The following is a 19,755-nucleotide window of genomic DNA, read 5'->3' as shown; positions in this document are numbered from 1 at the left end:
ATAAACTTGCAATGCTTCACTTCAAATGTAGAATGACAATAGATGTTGTACACAGATAATATTTCTCCTTTTCTGCATTATTCAAATTACTTTCCAACCTTCGTCCATAATTCTGCCATTCCTTTTACTGCTGCTGTAAAGCAAATGGTTATTTTATACAAATGTTACCCCTTGGCTATTAATTCAGTGGTTATTTTGGACTATGGCACTTCTTTCTAAACATAAGGTGGTAAAACCTCGTAAAATATAAAACCTGTCATTTTTTTAAAAGTCTTTGACATGTTTTGTTCATCAGTTTATGATGTTCATCGGTTATTTCTCCACCTGAAAAATCCTGATAGTTTATTCAAGCTACAGCACTAAGAAAATTCATACTTCCGATATGATCATTTTATTGCCAATTTTTTTACCACACTCGTTGCCTCAGAGTAGCTCTGGACAGTACAAACAATCACTGCCAGTTACCTGCACTGTATGCTTGGAAGTCAGTTGCCAGCACTTGTCCAGGAAAGTTGCACAGACCATATTCCCATCTACAGATTATGCAACCTTTCTGGGCAGTTGCCCTTGCAGATATGACAAGCAAGCACTTCAAGCCAGCTGTGAGAGCAATGGCACGTGCTGGTTTTTAACTTTCGAATCTGTTGCCAGCACTGGTGTGTAACTTTCAAAACTGCCCTGCAGTCACATGGAGTTTCATACAATCCATGCCAGCGCAGTACCCAAATATCTTCATATGCTGATTCACCAAGGGGTGTGTTTGATGCAACTTTGGAAAGACGAGCATTTTAAAGACTCCGAAATTTCCCTTCGCCACTTAACTCCCGAGGTTTAGAATTGCCAGTTTGTCTCGTAATGCAAATCCATTGCAGCTGCTGTAGAGCTGACAGCTCTTGAAATGCTAGCTCAGGACTACCGGTACTTTACACGTTCCTTTTGTAGGGGGTGGAGCAGCATTCATAAAACATAACCTGTGAAGCAGGACATACTTATTCTGCTGAGCATACATAGGACACAGCCATTTGTCCAAATGCTATTTCAATGAAGTTTCTAGGCAGTCTCCATTTAAGTCATGGAGAACCTGTGGCGCTCCAGGGGTTGTTAGACTAAAACACCTGCCATCCCTCAGCATTGGCCATGCTGCAACAACATCTAGAGGGCCCACAGGTTTCCCATCCCAGATTTAACAGAATGGATCTTGTTGCAGTTTTGATACTAGTGGGATTGCACTTCCAGTTCATAGCTTTCTCTCCCTTCCCAGATTTCCACCATACATTTTGCAATTGCCATTTCTAGGTTGTCTAAACGGATTTGGGAAACGCTTGTTCTAAGAAAGTGTGGCGAGAAAGAGCCCGAGCTGCGCGCGAGAAGTTTTCTCATTGTCTTTGGGTAATTCCAGGCAGCAAACATCCCACTTGTGTCAGAGCTTGGCATAGACAACATCCATTTTGACGACTTCTCCCTCGACACGGACGCCATGATAACTGCAGCCCTTCGGATGTTCATGGAGCTTGGAATGGTGCAGAAATTTAAAATTGACTATGAGGTAACCATCTGCTGTGCGGAGATAACCGGTGCTGCTTTGGTTTTGGCGGTGGTTGTGCCCATTTGTCCGTGTTAAGTGTCCCTGATGCGATTTGTACTTTTCCATTTCAGACGTTGTGTCGGTGGCTTTTGACAGTGAGGAAGAATTACCGAATGGTCCTGTACCACAACTGGAGGCACGCTTTCAATGTGTGCCAGCTCATGTTTGCCATGTTAACGGTGAGTATCTTGAGTGCCATGCTTCTTATGATACTATCCCTGTTGTTGTCTGAACATTTATTTCCTCTTCCCCTTTGCTAATATGGCATGAAAAATTAAAATGAGATATAAGCGCCCAAGAGAATAAAGGGTCCTTATTTGATACCTAATTTGGCAGCACTTATTTGGCAACATTTGACAGGGTTTGAACACTGTGAAAGAATGGAACCACAGATGGCAGTTGTATGATACTGACCTTATTGTTATAGAACCTAATCTTAAAATAATGGGTTTTACACACATATATATAGCCTAGAAGTCATTGCTTCATAAAATCCCCACTCTGCCAATGTGCCTGCAATCCAGAGAAAGTTCAGCGTGCTGGTCCCATTGAGGAAAGTAGGACTTGGGCATGCAACCATAGAATTTAAGATTGTTGTTGTTGTTTAGTCGTTTAGTCGTGTCCGACTCTTCGTGACCCCATGGACCATAGCACGCCAGGCACTCCTGTCTTGCACTGCCTCCCGCAGTTTGGTCAAACTCATGTTTGTAGCTTCGAGAACACTGTCCATCCATCTTGTCCTCTGTCGTCCCCTTCTCCTAGTGCCCTCAATCTTTCCCAACATCAGGGTCTTTTCCAAGGATTCTTCTCTTCTCATGAGGTGGCCAAAGTATTGGAGCCTCAGCTTCACGATCTGTCCTTCCAGGGAGCACTCAGGGCTGATTTCCTTAAGAATGGATAGGTTTGATCTTCTAGCAGTCCATGGGACTCTCAAGAGTCTCCTCCAGCACCATAATTCAAAAGCATCAATTCTTCGGCGATCAGCCTTCTTTATGGTCCAGCTCTCACTTCCATACATCACTACTGGGAAAACCATAGCTTTAACTATACGGACCTTTGTCGGCAAGGTGATGTCTCTGCTTTTTAAGATGCTGTCTAGGTTTGTCATTGCTTTTCTCCCAAGAAGCAGGCGTCTTTTAATTTCGTGACTGCTGTCACCATCTGCAGTGATCAAGGAGCCCAAGAAAGTAAAATCTCTCACTGCCTCCATTTCTTCCCCTTCTATTTGCCAGGAGGTGATGGGACCAGTGGCCATGATCTTGGTTTTTTTGATGTTGAGCTTCAGACCATATTTTGCGCTCTCCTCTTTCACCCTCATTAAAAGGTTCTTTAATTCCTCCTCGCTTTCTGCCATCAAGGTTGTGTCATCTGCATATCTGAGGTTGTTGATATTTCTTCCGGCAATCTTAATTCCGGCTTGGGATTCATCTAGTCCAGCCTTTCGCATGATGAATTCTGCATATAAGTTAAATAAGCAGGGAGACAATATACAACCTTGTCGTACTCCTTTCCCAATTTTGAACCAATCAGTTGTTCCATATCCAGTTCTAACTGTAGCTTCTTGTCCCACATAGAGATTTCTCAGGAGACAGATGAGGTGATCAGGCACTCCCATTTCTTTAAGAACTTGCCATAGTTTGCTGTGGTCGACACAGTCAAAGGCTTTTGCATAGTCAATGAAGCAGAAGTAGACGTTTTTCTGGAACTCTCTAGCTTTCTCCATAATCCAGCGCATGTTTGCTATTTGGTCTCTGGTTCCTCTGCCCTTTCGAAATCCAGCTTGCACTTCTGGGAGTTCTCGGTCCACATACTGCCTAAGCCTGCCTTGTAGAATTTTAAGCATAACCTTGCTAGCGTGTGAAATGAGCGCAATTGTGCGGTAGTTGGAGCATTCTTTGGCACTGCCCTTCTTTGGAATTGGGATGTAGACTGATCTTCTCCAATCCTCTGGCCATTGCTGAGTTTTCCAAACTTGCTGGCATATTGGGTGTAGCACCTTAACAGCATCATCTTTTAAAATTTTAAATAGTTCAGCTGGAATATCATCACTTCCACTGGCCTTGTTATTAGCAGTGCTTTCTAAGGCCCATTTGACTTCACTCTCCAAGATGTCTGGCTCAAGATCAGCAACCACACTACCTGGGGTGTACGAGACCTCCATATCTTTCTGGTATAATTCCTCTGTGTATTCTTGCCACCTCTTCTTGATGTCTTCTGCTTCTGTTAGGTCCTTACCACTTTTGTCCTTGATTATGGTAATCTTTGTACGAAATGTTCCTTTCATATCTCCAATTTTCTTGAACAGATCTCTGGTTTTCCCCATTCTATTGTTTTCCTCTATTTCTTTGCATTGCTCATTTAAGAAGACCCTCTTGTCTCTCCTTGCTGTTTTTTGGAAATCTGCATTCAGCTTCCTGTATCTTTCCCTATCTCCCTTGCATTTTGCTTGCCTCCTCTCCTCCGCTATTTGTAAGGCCTCGTTGGATAGCCATTTTGCTTTCTTGCATTTCTTTTTCCTTGGGATGGTTTTCGTTGCTGCCTCCTGTATAATGTTACGAGCCTCCATCCATAGTTCTTCAGGCACTCTGTCCACCAAATCTAAATCCTTAAACCTGTTCCTCACTTCCACTGTGTATTCATAAGGGATTTGATTCAGATTGTATCTTACTGGCCCAGTGGTTTTTCCTACTTTCTTCAGTTTAAGCTGGAATTTTGCTATAAGAAGCTGATGATCTGAGTTACAGTCAGCTCCAGGTCTTGTTTTTGCTGACTGTATAGAGCTTCTCCATCTTTGGCTGCAGAGAATATAATCAATCTGATTTCGATGCTGCCCATTTGGTGATATCCATGTGTAGAGTCGTCTCTTGTGTTGTTGGAAGAGAGTGTTTGTGATGACCAGTTTGTTCTCTTGACAGAACTCTATTAGCCTTTGCCCTGCTTCATTTTGAACTCCAAGGCCAAACTTGCCAGTTGTTCCTTTTATCTCTTGATTCCCTACTTTAGCATTCCAGTCCCCTGTAATGAGAAGAACATCCTTCTTTGGTGTCATTTCTAGAAGGTGTTGTAGGTCTTCATAGAATTGGTCAATTTCACTTTCTTCAGCACCGGTAGTTGGTGCATAAACTTGGATTACTGTGATGTTAAAAGGTCTGCCTTGGATTCGTATCGAGATCATTCTGTCATTTTTGAGATTGCATCCCATTACAGCTTTTGCCACTCTTTTGTTGACTATGAGGGCCACTCCATTTCTGCTACAGGATTCTTGCCCACAGTAGTAGATATGATAGTCACCCGAACTAAATTCGCCCATTCCCTTCCATTTTAGTTCGCTGATGCCCAGGATGTCGATATTTATTCTTGTCATCTCATTTTTGACCACATCCAGCTTACCTCCACTCATGGTTCTTACATTCCAGGTTCCTATGCAATATTTTTCTTTACAGCATCGGACTTTCCTTTCGCTTCCTTTCGCTTCCAGGCATATCCGCAACTGAGCGTCCTTTCGGCTTTGGCCCAGCCGCTTCATCAGCTCTGAATCTACTTGTACTTGTCCTCCGCTCTTCCTCAGTAGCATGTTGGACGCCTTCCGACCTGAGGGGCTCATCTTCCAGCGTCATAACTTTTATATGCCTGTTGTCTTTGTCCATGGAGTTTTCTTGGCAGGGATACTGGAGTGGCTTGCCAGTTCCTTCTCCAGGTGGATCACGTTTAGTCAAAACTCTCCACTATGACCTGTCCATCTTGGGTGGCCCTGCATGGCATAGCTCATAGCTTCTCTTGAGTTATTCAAGCCCCTTCGCCACGACAAGGCATTGATCCATGAAGGGGAGAATTTAAGATGCATGGATTTAAGATGCATGGATTTAAATGGGACTGAAGATTTGCACATTTTAATCCCACAAAGAGCACTGAGATGCTAATCAAGTACATGGTGAGAGATTGTAAGGAGGGACCAGGCAGCTGGCAATGAAACTTAAGTGGGAATAGTAAAGTGAGCATTCCAGTTTATCCGAAACTGGAATCTTTAACTGGTAAGCTGCTGCTGCCAACAGGAGCCTTTATATTATTGGGTGGGGGGACCATTAAAGGATACAGGTAAACTGGACATTTCAGGTGAAGGAAAGAGGTGACGAAGGAGGGAAACCTGGGTTGAACTGGTTAAAAGGAGCTGCTAGGTTCAGGAGTTCAAGGATATGATGGGAGGACAAGGGAGTATGCGGTGGCAAGTGTTTACAACCAGCTTCATGAAGACAAGCGAACGATTTCCTTTGGCTTTGGGGAAAGCATAAGAAAATTTAACCAAGACACTGAGAATTATTATTTTCACATCACATTTATGCAAGGTGCTGATCACATACCTTCACTGTTGTATTTTTTTAAAAAAAATGTAGACAAATTGCCAGCAGGGGTACCTTGACAATATGAGGCCTCATCACTGAATAAGTTTGGGGTTGGGGGTCCTTCCCAGCTGTCGATTCCCCACATCCCCTTAGACTTCCACATTTAATAAAACGCACACATACGTATCTGAACTTAGATCATGGTGCCCTCAGTCTGCTCATCTGTGCACTTTAAGCTGATCCATCATCATGTTTGACAACCTAGATAAATTATTTGAAGGTTTTCATTTTTATATTTCGTTGCTAAAATTGCTACATAAAAATCAAAGCCATCCTGCTTGATAACTGTTCTGATGAATGCTTTCACATTTTTGCTGCCGCTTTTGCTCAATGCAAGACTTCCGCTAGGTGGAGCTCAAAGGCCAGAATTGTTTTAGGTTTCTTTCTGGAGCTGGTGAGGTACGACAGCATGTTTTATCGTTTGATGAAACAGCTTCTTTTCATCTGGATTGAATAACTACCAAACAGCAGGATCAAATGGAATTGCATTTGTTTGGAAAAGTGTCAGGTCTTTGTTTTTGTTGTTTTGCTTTGATAGGGTTAAAACGTCTATCTGTTGGCAGTGGATCTGTGAATATCTGCACAGCTAATTGTCAAAACACTGCCAAATGTGAGCCATTTCCCACACAACTATTTCCCACATCTCAGCCTGCACTACTTATGTGTCAACTCTTAGAGCAAATTCACGTGACCTTTTCTTCTCTACAACAAGGCACTACCCCCCCCCCCATTAGCAGAGAGTCATGGGGAATCTGTTATTAGGAATTGCTTGCTATGCAACAACCCTTCCTTCTCTTACCTTTGTAGGTTGCATGATGACCCCATTCATAAAAATGGATTACACACCCATCCCTGTCATGAGATGGTTGCCTAAAGTTCACTAAAAGTCCCTGTGCAGTTGCAAGTGGTTGTATGAATTAGGCCTTAAAAAGATTTTGTTGGAATGTCACTACAGTGGTACCTCGGTTTAAGAACAGCCCTGTGTACGAACTATTCAGTTTACGACTCCGCAAAACTGGAAGTAGTGTCCCGGTTTGCACACTTTACCTCGGTCTAAGAACAGAAGCTGAACAGTGGAAGGGCATTAGCGGTGGGAGCCCTCATTAGGGAAAGCGTGCCTCAGTTTAAGAACGGTTTCGGTTTAGCCCAGGGCTTCGGAGGGCTAAGCCGAACACAGGCCCCCCACCAGGGACTGGCAGCGTCTCTTTTTTTCTTCTAGTTTATAACTTTATTCTAAAAAGACTCCCACCCTAGTCCTCAGAAAAAGCTCTGCATGGGCCTGGTGTTTTCTCTCAACAGACTTAGCACAGTTGCACTTCTGGCTATTCAGCATTTAGAGTTGAAGATATGTTAAAAAGTGAAATTGAGACTAATATTATGTTGTCCAGAAGGGTTCGGAATTATTCATTCTAATGCTACCTAAGCTTTTTCAAGTGTTCAGAATGGGATAATGACCTTAGCTGCTGGTGGGGCCAGAATTCAATGGAAGGATCCACTCCCCCTACTTATGTATGTTTATTGAAATATCTGTAGAGCCCTTCAACCCTAACCCCCCCCCCATGTACAGTCATACCTCTGGATACGAATGCTGTGGGTTGCGTACAACATGGGTTACGAACGTGCTCAACCCGGAAGTAACGGAATGGGTTACTTCTGGGTTCAGCGGTTCACGCATGCGCAGAAGCGACGAATGACATCATGCGCAGAAGCGCAGACGCGGGTTGCGTACTGCTCATGTTGCGAACGGGGCTCTGGAACGGATCCCGTTCGCAACCAGAGGTACCACTGTACAACCGTACACATGGAGAGCCTCTATTGATGTTCTAATGAATGTGCATAGGGGAGGAACAGATCCTGCCACATTCCACTACATGCGACTATTATCAATCTTTTGAAAGCCTGAATGTAAAGACTAGCAATTTGATTGTTTGCTGTTAAAATAACCTAAATTGAACAGAATGTTTAGTTACTCATGCATCAGATTTCTGACAGTACCATTAAGTTTAAAAGTACACGACCAAATGTAAAAGGCCAAAGGATAAATTTCTATGTGACTGATACGCACATCGTATAATGTTGTTCTAGAAGAATCACTTTTCCCTTTGCAGTTTGTACTCATAAATGGCCATTCCATTAACATTGTTCCTACGGGTGGTAATGATGTAAGTAAACTCCAGAACAATAGACACTTTTAAGTAAAGACACCTTGAAATATAAGTGCATATTTTGTCATTCCGCTCATTTTTCTTCCTAAGGATTACATAGCTCCTTATGGAATGTAATAATCTTATACAACTTACTGGTAATGTGGGGGGGGGAGTATATTATTATCTTAGATTTTATAATAATACTGTCAATGAGGTTATGCTGAAGAGCTGCAGTTCAGCACTTTTATTACTGGCTATTACAGTAAACACACTGACATGTTATTTGGTTTTTATGTATTTATATATTTTTAAATTTGGATCTTACATGTTTAAGAATGATGCTCGGGATGTCGGTGTGGTCAAGTTCAGAGAGACAGAAGGATAATGAATAATAGATAGCAGGGGAGAAAAGAATGTGGGTTTATTTTTAATGAATTAATACTTCCTCCTACTAATACTTCTTCCTACTTCCTACTAAGTACATTACATGATACTGGGCACCTAACCTAGGCTCCGCTCAGACAGCACTTTATTCTGTTTCCTCCAAGCTTCCTTCCCTGATAATTTTTGGGTTTTTGATGTGATCTTTCACGCAGCATAAATGTCCCTCCTGGAAATCTAGTGGAATCTAGCTGATGTTTTGCACTCATTTCCAGGTTAATTGCTTCCAGAAAATAAATATTTGCAACCCTGTTAACCTGGAAAATCGTGGGAGTTTTGCAGCGTAATTGCGCCCACACTCACATGATGTAATTTGGGGTGGTATTCTGGCATAATGTTATTTCCTGCTGTTTCATGGGGGAATCGAGGGGAAAGTGAAGCACACCTGCACACAAAAGGTGGTGACATGTCCGAAGAGGTCTGCTGTTGTGTCACATCATGACCACTGGTGTAAATGAAATTTTGTGTGACTTTGAGATACTTAGATCTCAAAGCCACAGTTCCATAACACAACAGGTAATGCAGTATAAAAAGAACATTAGAAACCAGGACAGAAGCACTAGCATTATAACCAGGAAAACTAACGCAAAAGACCCCCAAGTCTGAATGCACCCCCAAGTCTTAGCGTTTATAGAAAACTGTTTTCAGTAAGATATATTATAGAAATAAAAGATTGTGTTGCTTGGAAAGACCAGGAGGGTCATCTAGTCTAACTCTGTACACCACAGAGCCTAGGGCTTGCTGATCAGAAGGTCGGCAGTTCGAATCCCCGCAACGGGGTGAGCTTGTTCGATCCCTGCTCCTGCCAACCTAGCAGTTCGAAAGCACAGCAAAGTGCAAGTAGATAAATAGGTACCGCTCCGGCGGGAAGGTAAACGCCGTTTCCGTGCGCTCTGGTTCGCCAGAAGCAGCTTAGTCATGCTGGCCACATGACCCGGAAGCTGTACGCTGGCTCCCTCGGCCAGTAAAGCGAGATGAGCGCTGCAACCCCAGAGTCGTCTGCGACTGAACCTAACGGCCAGGGGTCCCCTTGCCTTTACCTTTACTATACAAAGTTACAATTGATTCCAATATTTTTTTCCAAGTTTTGGAAACTGAACATATATGCAGCATGTAAATCAAAGATTAAATGGTAATAATGATCAGCAGACCTTGTGATCAAGGGATAAATGTAAAGCCATCACTACTGATTTTGTATTTATCTATATGATGTATATACCAAATTTCTGCTCTGGTAGGACTGCTATGGAATCACTTAAGTTTGTACTCCAAAGACTCTTGTAGATATGTCACTGAGCCTGGAATTCCAGGTTATATTGGAGGTTACTAGATTGAAGAAAGAAAAATCAGAGTACCATCATGAGAACTTATTTCTCATGGCCTAGGGTTTTAATAATTCATTGTTGCTTTTAAATTTTTAATTAGTGCATTCTGCATGTCCATGTTTTGCAGTAAAGGTAAAAGGTAAATGACCTCTGTCCGGTTAAGTCCAGTCAAAGGCGACTATGGGGTTGCGGCACTCATCTCTCCATTCAGGCTGAGGGGGCCGGCGTTTGACCACAGACAGCTTTCCAGGTCATGTGGCCAACATGACTAAACTGCTATTGGTGCATGGAGGACCATGACGGAAGCCAGAGCGCACAGAAACGCTGCTTACCTTCCCGCTGCAGTGGAACCTATTTATCTACTTGTACTGATATGCCTTCGAACTGCTAGGTTGGCAGAAGCCAGAGTCTGAGGCTGTTGGGACATCTAGAATGCTACAGGTTTCTCATCCCTGGCTTAACTTCCTCCTCTTCCTCCTCGCTGTGAGGCTCTGATCCGACTACTACGTAGAATGGTGGCTTCCTTCAAATGCTGGCAATTAGTTTAGGTTTATGGTGCTGGGCTGCCTAGGTTTGGATAACCAAGCCATGTTGATTGGGAGAAAGAGGTTCAATTCCCCATGCACGTTACCCTTAATGTTCACAATGGTTTGCTGCTATCAAAGCTAAATTTGTGGCAACTTATACCACGTGGACTTGTCCAGTCTGTTACATGGCATCAACTGAACTATTAATACTTTTCTAGCACCCAAAGTGGGGGAACCACTAAATTATTTTACAAAGAGTGAAGAGGAACGCACAGTTTTCAAAAACACAGTTTTAACCTAAGCTGTGTATGGCTGTGAGTGTTTTCATCGCATCCCATCAGGGAGTCTTGCTATGCAATGCAGCATTAAAGTTTTAAAATAACTTCACAGCTCTGCAGTCCTTTTATACGTTCCATGATTTATACTGTTACCCCAGTATGGCTTGGCCTTTGAGAGCTGCAGACCTGGTGCTGCAACCTACACATCCATCATTTTAACTCCCATGACTGCTTTCATTGATTGTAATGAGACTACTCGTTTGAGTAAGGAATTTTGACTGTAGGATCAACCTCAAGATCAGCCCAATATTTTTTGTTTTGTTTTACAGTCATATTTCTTCAGATACTCTTCAACATTTTATTTTTCTTTCCACAACTCATAAATATAGCAAATAATTATACATAAATGCAGTGTGCTAACAACAACGCACATAAAAGCAGGCCAGGTATGATGCAATTAATTTCCTCACATGAAAAAAATGACCTCCATAACTCACTTTAGACTCAGGCACTTGTGAGTTAAGGTCATTTATTTTTTGGCGAAAATAAATTCTGCTCTCCTATCATCTTGTACTGTGAATTTTGCTTTACATGTTTCAGTTTTTAAAGGAAAGGGAAACATAATCTCTTGTCTAGTGCCTTACTAAGCAGATATTTTTCCTGCCCCCCCCCCACAGCATACACTGAAAATGATGATTTTGTAATAATTTTAACCTACTTTATTACAAGATTTATTTTTTGATCAACTACAGCTGACTTTATTCTTTAAGAGTTGTCTCTGCTTTTAGCCAATGTCCTCCTTTAATTATGACACGGAATGTCCAGTTTGCACACAAATTTATTTATTTTACAAATAAAAGCTGTACTGAAAGCAAAAATTAATAAATTATAGCCTGATCGTATGAGCTGATTTCGTGGCACATAGAGCTTAGGATAGTAAGGATTAGGGTGATTTAAAAAGGGGGGGGTCAAATTATATTGCAATAGCTTGCTGCATTATGCTGGCTCTGCAAGCGTACCTGTTATGTTCCCCCAATTTAGCAAAGTAGGTCAGCACTACTTATTCATTATTATATTTTTAACATACCCTTTGTCCAAGGAGCTCAGGATAATGTACATAGTTTGTTGTTTAGTCCTTTAGTCGTGTCTGACTCTTTGTGACCCCATGGACCAGAGCACGCCAGACACTCTTGTCTTCCACTACCTCCCGCAGTTTGGTCAGACTCATGTTCGTAGCTTCTAGAACACTGCCCAACCATCTCGTCCTCTGTCGTCCCCTTCTCCTTGTGCCCTCAATCTTTCCCAACATCAGGGTCTTTTCCAGGGAGTCTTCTCTTCTCATGAGGTGGCCAAAGTATTGGAGCCTCAGCTTCAGGATCTGTCCTTCCAGTGAGCACTCAGGGCTCATTTCCTTCGGAATGGATAGGTTTGATCTTCTTGCAGTCCATGGGATTATCAAGAGTCTCCTCCAGCACCACAATTCAAAAAAGTACATAGTTAACATAGTTTAACTGGGGGAAACTAGCACCGAAAGATGTGGCATAGTCCCAATATCTAGAGCTGTAGAGAAGAAACATGCTGTTCCGTGTGTTGGATAGAATGGGGCACTGAGGACAATCGGAGGGGGAGCCAGGGGGGCCGTGGCCCCAGGCACACATTTGTGAGAGGGCGCAATCAGGCACCCCCACGACAGGCATGGAGCCCTGGCAGCTGAGGCCATAGCTGCCAAGTTCTCCCTTTTTTTAAGGGAAATTCCCTTATGCTGAATAGGCTTCCTCACGAGAAAAGGGAAACCTGGCAGCTATGGCTGAGGCATGGCGGCAGATGGGTTGGTCTAGTGGGCAGGTGGGTGGAGGTGTTGGGCAAGGAGCCTGTTGGAGGCAGGCTCAGTTCGCCCTCCGCGTGCACCCTCACCCCAGCTGTGCAGTCCACTAGGGCGGCACAACACTTGCCCCGTGTACCGGCAGCCCATGGTTCCTTCTTGATCCCATGCCCAGCTATCTCTGCATAGTGAAGCCTCGTATAAGAGTGGTTGGGGAGAACCAGCCAAATGGGTGTGGTATAAATTAGAAAATAAAAATAAAAGAAGACTTATACAGGCTCAGCAAGGGGATTGCAGTAACAAAATACTGCATAGAAGATGGCTAATTCTGCTTCCCTTCCTTTACTGTTTCCCTTATGGCGTTCTTAACTTGATATCTGTGTAATACATGACCACACTAGATGGAAAGCTTCCTGCTCCATGGCCCAGTTACTGATGCGAGACCAAGTGGTAAATTTGGCCAACTGGCTTCCTGGTTACAATGTCATCAGAATAGCACAGTGTCTGATGAAATTGAGGCATTTATTATTTTTTTAAATTGCACTTTGGCAATGTTGTGATGTATGAGCAAGTATATTACTGGCAAAGGCAAGGCTGGTGCTTTATTTGCACTGTGAATCCACATTCATGGGTTCCAAAGCTCAGAACAGTAAATTGGGTGTAACAGGGAAGCATTCGAGAGAGAGAAAGGGCCTTCTCGGTGGTGGTTCCACTTCTGTGGCACTCTTTGTCTTTTGATATATATAGATATAGATACGAGTTTTTTAAAACAGGTTTTAAAAGCCCACTTATTCTAGCTTTCTTTTTCTTATGGAAATTATGATAAATCTTACATTTAGATTACTTTTTCCAGAACAGAACAACTGCACAAAAGTATGCAGACTACAATATTTGTGTTGCGAACGGCCCTGTGATCGTCGGATAAAGAGCTGTAGACAATTTAAATTAGCAAATAAATAAATCAAAACAAACTTGTTTGTCCAAGAAAAAGAAAGTGTTGCAATTCAAGTTCATCAATGTGCTTGCTTGTTTTCTAAAATGATAAAGTAGTATCATTTTAGAAAACTGCCCTGTGTTAAGCACCTCAAAAATTTACAATGGGAAAATGAATGTTGTTTTTGCTGACTAGTTTTGTTTATATATGTCATGAAGGGTATCCAAACAGTTTTGAAGTGGGGAAGTTTTGCCCTGCTTCCTAAGCCAATTCCCAGATTCAATCAAATTATCCTTTCACTGAGAATACCGAGGGTCTTCTAAGAATTAGCTCCATGTGGGTGGCTGAACCTTGAATATTTGTCTGAATGCTTGTTCAGTTTTACTATTTTTATTTTTATGAATTGTTTCGTATTTTATGTGTTTTATTTTAATTACATTGTAAAGGTTTTAACTCTGAAAGGGGGTCTAAAATAATATAAGAAATGAAGAAGTCATTCTCTGTACGTTTTCCTACTAGGCCACCTAGGACCCTCATACCTACGGGACCGCCTCTCCCAGTATGCCCCGCGGAGGACCTTAAGGTCCATAAATAGCAATACCCTAGAGGTCCTGGGCCCTAAGGAAATCAGATTAGCCTCAACCAGAGCCAGGGCCTTTTCAACACTGGCTCCGGCCTGGTGGAACACTCTGTCTCATGAGACCAGGGCCTTGTGGGATCTGATTTCTTTCCGCAGGGCCTGTAAGACAGAGTTGTTCCACCTGGCATTTGGCTGGCATTTGGCCTGGAACCAACTTGACCGCCTCCCCCTTTCCTTTTTCCTTCTGTGATGGAACTCGTATTTGGGGACTTCCCTGGCTTTTTTGGCCCATGTAGGACCAGTCTGGATAGTTGGCCTGGTGAAGATTTGACATTTTCTTCCCCAAACAGCTTTTGATTTGAATTTCTATTGAAATGAGGCTGCATTTTAATGTTGTATTTAATCTTGTTTCGAAGCTGTATTTTAATTAATCGTTTTATATCTGGTGTTAGCCGCCCTGAGCCCGGTCTTGGCTGGGGAGGGCGGGGTACACATAAAATTTATTATTATTATTATTATTATTATTATTATTATTATTATTATTATTATTATGTACCAGTTTTAATTTTTAGCAGCATCATGGATGACTGAAGTTACTGACACCATCAATATTGTTTTCCCTGTTTTCAGACAGCAGGATTTCAGGAGATTCTGACAGAAATTGAAATTTTAGCGTTGATTGTAGGATGTTTGTGCCATGACCTTGACCACAGAGGAACCAACAACGCCTTTCAAGCAAAGTATGTTACTTCATTCTCAATTCTTTGTTTTCCTTACATGTATTAGAAGAGGAATGCAGAAGAAAGCCTTGATTTTGAGTTTCCTTTCACAGCAAAGTATTTTTATGCTTGCTTTTAAGAGAGACGATTCACCCAAATAATTTCCTATTCTTCCCCCCCCCCAACAACTTTAAATCACTTTGGCACCATGCTGTTGATTTGGCTTGCTCCATGTAAATTTCTGCTTTGTATAAAACCATGGCACAGAATTTGGTTGTTCCGCTCTTGGAATACCACATGCATTTACATAATGGAGAGCGTTAGAAAAATTCCCCATCTGTCTTTCTTGGTTCTGTTTTGCAGCTATGCGGATTTTCAGGCAATATTAAAAGAAACATAACTGATTGCATTCAAAACAGAAACAGGTGCTTTCAGAAACGGGGTCCTTCTGGGCTGATATGAGCACATTACTGCAAAAGGCAGGGGGAGATGCCTCTTATTTGTAATATCTCTGTAGCTCTTACTCCAGTTTATGGGTCAGAAGGTTCTTCGTTATGTCCTCCACAGTCCATTTTGCAGGGCAGTGAGCTCAAAGCGGTGGATCACTTGGAGCTGAATCAGCTGCCCACACCCCAGCTCAATGGCAGGCCAGACACTTCACTCCAGCAAGACCAGAGTTGTAGTTTGCCAACATGTAGAGGGCACCACATGTTGGGAAAGGGTGGCTGGTATTACCTATCAATTGCTCGGGTAAGTGTGAGAAAAGAGGCAACACGTAGACCAATGAATGATAAAGGCATAAATTCATAAATTCATCAAGCATGACAACAAAGCATGGTGCAAAACCACAATGTATTATTTAGAATAAGGTTCCTAACATCATAATCTCTATAAACAAAGCAAGTACTATAGTCTCTTAATAGTAACTGAAATAATGTTCATCTGGCAATGCAGTCTTTGAAATGCCTGTCGATGCACGTCGATACACGTGAACTGGTGCCAAGGTGATCGTAAGGACAGTGATGCGGATAATAACACTGTTTCGACTTAATCTTCCTCAGCATTAACTACAAAAAAATAATAATGTCAGGGACGAGAACCTGCATGAACATGAGTCCTGATGACCAAAATTATTTACAAAACAAACATGATAAAATTGAATAAATTCCATTAAATTAAACAAAACAAATGCATACCTCAGCAACGAACAAAGTGAACTTCTAAGGAGCAGTGCTCATAAGCCTATGTAACCACTGCTACCTGTACTAGGAAACCCAAGGTCTAGTAAACCCAATCCTGACTCCAGGTGTCTCTCATTCTAATCATGGAAGCAAACAACATTTAAAGATACAGGACAACTACAGTAATGGTTTAATAAAACAATTAAGATCCAACTCAGAATTTAACCCTTCTGGCACAGCTTCCAGTTGGCTGCAGGAGCTTCCTGCACTCAATTGGAAGCCGCATCGGACACTTATTTTCGGGTTTGCGGCGTTCGGGAGCCAACTTGTTCGACAACTAAGCCATTTGAGAACCAAGGTACCACTGTATTCAGTATACCATTACAGGCCCCCCCAGTCTCTGCTGAGCAGAGCAAGTGATTCCAGAGGTCTTGACATTTAACTACCGTAGTGCCATTATGATACATGGTTTATTTACCCATATATACAACCTGAAGCTTTCAGTGAAAGAAGTTCAGCGCATCAATATTCCAAGAGGTTTCTGTCCCTCTCATACGGTACAGCATTGCTTTCAAGAACAGAGATCAGCTTTTACTGCCAGGGAGAGGAAGAGGTGCTTGTGGGATGACACTTGGGTACGGTGTGCATTGATTTGGGGGGCACAATTTGATTCTCTTTCTCAGGCCGCAAAAGTCTTGCCCCAGTCCTGTTACTCAGCAGTGAAATGCTAGTTTAAATGCAACTAGTTAGGGTTGCCATATGTCTTCTTTTTCCTCTTATTTAATGGGTAGAGTCATCATAGTGATCCATAGTTAAATGAAGAAGTAGGCAAATGTGTCCTCTTTTGTGCTGTTCTAAATATGGCAACCCCACGGCCGGGCTTAAGGGCCTTTTCATAAGTGGATGGAGCCTAGAAAAAATACTGTATATTCCTGCGTATAAGACTACTTTTTAACCCAGGAAAACCTTCTCAAAAGTCGGGGTTGTCTTATACGCCAGGTTGTATTTATTATACGGCGGGTATATCCCAAACTCTATATTTTAACTGGAAAAGTTGGGGGTCGTCTTATACGCCGGAATATATGGTATGTGAAGATGTACATGCTTGTGTTTCTACATGAAGGAGAAAGTTGCATGTGAACTGGCCTTTGAATTGTCAAGATGCCCTGGTAGATTATAGATTAATAAATCATTGCGCAGACAACTTGGCTTTAAAAAGCAAAACAAAACCCTGTTTAGCCTGTCCCGTTTTTCTGTGGGGATGATGCACAATTTGCTTTTTCAAAAGAAAAGAAGAAAGGTATCTTAAAGAGGAAACCAATCCATCAATCAATGGCTATTGTTCGTTGTTTGCTGTCCCTTGTGCTTGTCTAGAGATCTTACAGTCTTCCTATAATACTGTGGAAATTTCTGCAGAGTTTAAACAAAAGGCACATCATGACATAGCACGTCAAGTGCTTCAGCTGTAGGACTTGTAACTTCCACAATTTATTGTCATACGCTCATTCCTAAAATCAAGTTTAACATTATTTTTAAGTGTCATGGTTCAGTGTGATGAAAGATCAAGAGGCATGTGATTGAAAACAGCATCACAGCTCCCCGAAATTGCTCTGTTAATACATCCCAGCATGGTTTTCTCTGGGGGATGATTATTCCTGGTCATTCTACCCCACCCCAACCCAACCCAACCCAATACAGCTGCCCCATGGTGATTAAATATCAGAATGGGGCAGCTTTATAGTATAAGCTCCTAGGAGACTCCTTACCCCCCATTCCTTCCTAGCATAATCTCTTATACTCATTTCTTAAATACACACACACACACACACACACCACGACAAACCCCATCTTTTCACTTAACGCTGCACCCAGAAGTGAAATGCTGGCATGCATTAATCTATTTCTATACAATTTTCACTAATAAAATAAACACATTTTGCAAGCAATTTTCCTTAATATGATGCACTTTTGTTTATGCACTGCAAAATTTGTAGACATGTGAATTTCAATAGAAAGCTGTTTTTCACTTTGTGCATTGCTTCAGGAAGTGTGAATTAAATAGTTCTAGTTACAGGTAGGTAGCCATGTTGGTCTGACGTAGTCAAAACAAAATAAAAAAAATCCTTCCAGCAGCACCTTAAAGACCAACTAAGTTTTTATTTTGGTATGAGCTTTTGTGTGCATGCACACGAAAGCTCATACCAAAATAAAAGCTTAGTTGGTCTTTAAGGTGCTGCTGGAAGGAATTTTTTTTATTTTGAATTAAATAGGTTTGCATTAAAATGCAACAAACCAAATATTCCCCCATCTCTATTTCAAAGTATGCGTGCAATTGCGATTGCACTGTTAGGCTGCAGTCCTGTACTTGCTTGCCTGGGAGTAAGCCCCATTGAATTCAGTGTGAGTTACTTTTGAACAGATATACATGGTGCTGATGGTGTTACATTTTCCAGCCATTCTATTTTCTTCTTCACTGTAGCATGTTTGATATTACATGCTGCTGGTTACATTAAGAATGAAGTTGTAATTGGCACTAGACTTTTTGTATGTCTAGCCGCCCCTTGCAAATTTTGCTTACATGTTATTAATAGTATATTTACACAAAACAAAGGTAATTGCTGCATCTACCCTAAAAGAGTGCATGGATATATATGATTTATGACTGTATATTTTGTGCATCTTTTAATATATGTGCCATATATGTACACACCTCTCCTTTATGTAGAAAACTTCATTTATTATAATAAGAGTATACAGTATAAAGCACCTGTGGTCCAATAGAGCATTTCTATTGTATATCAAACAGGAGCTACCTTAGGAAAGTCATTCCGAGGTGACCCTAGGATTTTGGGGGGTCGTGGGCAAGAGAGTCATTTGAGGCCCCTTAAAGGATTGAAAGCAAGTAAGGCATAATAACATGTCACTTAATTCTATACAAGAAACTGCAATGAAAGTATGGATAAATGTATCATAATATGTTTATTGTGGTCAATTTTTAATTGTAACTGGAGTGGAGAATATCACTTCAGGCAGTACATCAACACAACACTGTAAGAACATGACTATAAATCATAAATAAAAAAGAAACAAGCCATTAGCTCCATATGTGATGCTCTTATGTAAACAAATGCAACCCCCTGCCTCACAAAAGAAAATGGTAAGATGATATGGTAGGAGGCACATATGGTGAATTGGTGATAGCCAGTTCACTGATAAATGAGAGTATAGTGATTAATCATTTAAGAGCCAATTGTCTACTACCCTTTTAAATGAAATGAACTCTTTTGAGGCTTCCTAGGAGCAGGGCCCTCAATCAAATCACTGTAATTGTAATCCAAGTCTTTTCCAATCTTACGTTCAGCTGAAACCAGAGCTAACCCTACTAGATGTTTTTGGAACACAGAAGAGCGCAGGTGTATTTTAAAAAATCAATTTCAACTTTTAAAATGGCCTATCACTAGATGCAACAGGTACAGTGAGAATAATGCTAATACTACACAAATTGGGGTAACACTTGTGACACAGTGATGAGGCAGCCCAGTGTCTGCATATTGTTCTTGTGAGTCAGGGACTGGTCCCGTCCCCCTGTCCCCCCCAATTTCTTTTGTGCAACAACAGTGTACAGTGGTGCCTCGCTTAACGAATGCCCTGCTTAACGAAATTTCCGCTTAACGAAATGATTTTTCGCTAGACGAATGCGTTTTACGAAAAAAGTCGTCTAGCGAATCGCGGTTTCCCATAGGAATGCATTGAAATTCAATTAAAAAAATATTCAGTGCATTCCTATGGGATTCGCTAGACGAATTTTTCGCTATA

At 41.7% G+C, this 19,755-nt stretch overlaps 1 protein-coding gene across 1 annotated transcript in view; it reads left to right on the top strand.

Annotated features, from left to right (window-relative positions):
• The window catches only part of PDE11A (phosphodiesterase 11A), a 163,192-nt gene that overhangs the window by 107,268 nt on the left and 36,169 nt on the right, over window positions 1-19,755 (top strand). The window contains exons 11-13 of the mRNA XM_035112278.3: window positions 1,400-1,546; window positions 1,657-1,764; window positions 14,670-14,779. Coding sequence (XP_034968169.3) covers window positions 1,400-1,546; window positions 1,657-1,764; window positions 14,670-14,779 — 365 coding nt within the window. The remainder of the gene's footprint in view (window positions 1-1,399; window positions 1,547-1,656; window positions 1,765-14,669; window positions 14,780-19,755) is intronic.

The sequence above is a fragment of the Zootoca vivipara genome, chromosome 1 (genome assembly GCF_965207765.1).
Source record: "Zootoca vivipara chromosome 1, rZooViv2.hap1.1, whole genome shotgun sequence".
Taxonomy (NCBI): Eukaryota; Metazoa; Chordata; class Lepidosauria; order Squamata; family Lacertidae; genus Zootoca; species Zootoca vivipara.
The sequence above is the reverse complement of the archived record's forward strand: the minus strand, read 5'-3'. Positions and strand labels throughout refer to the sequence as shown.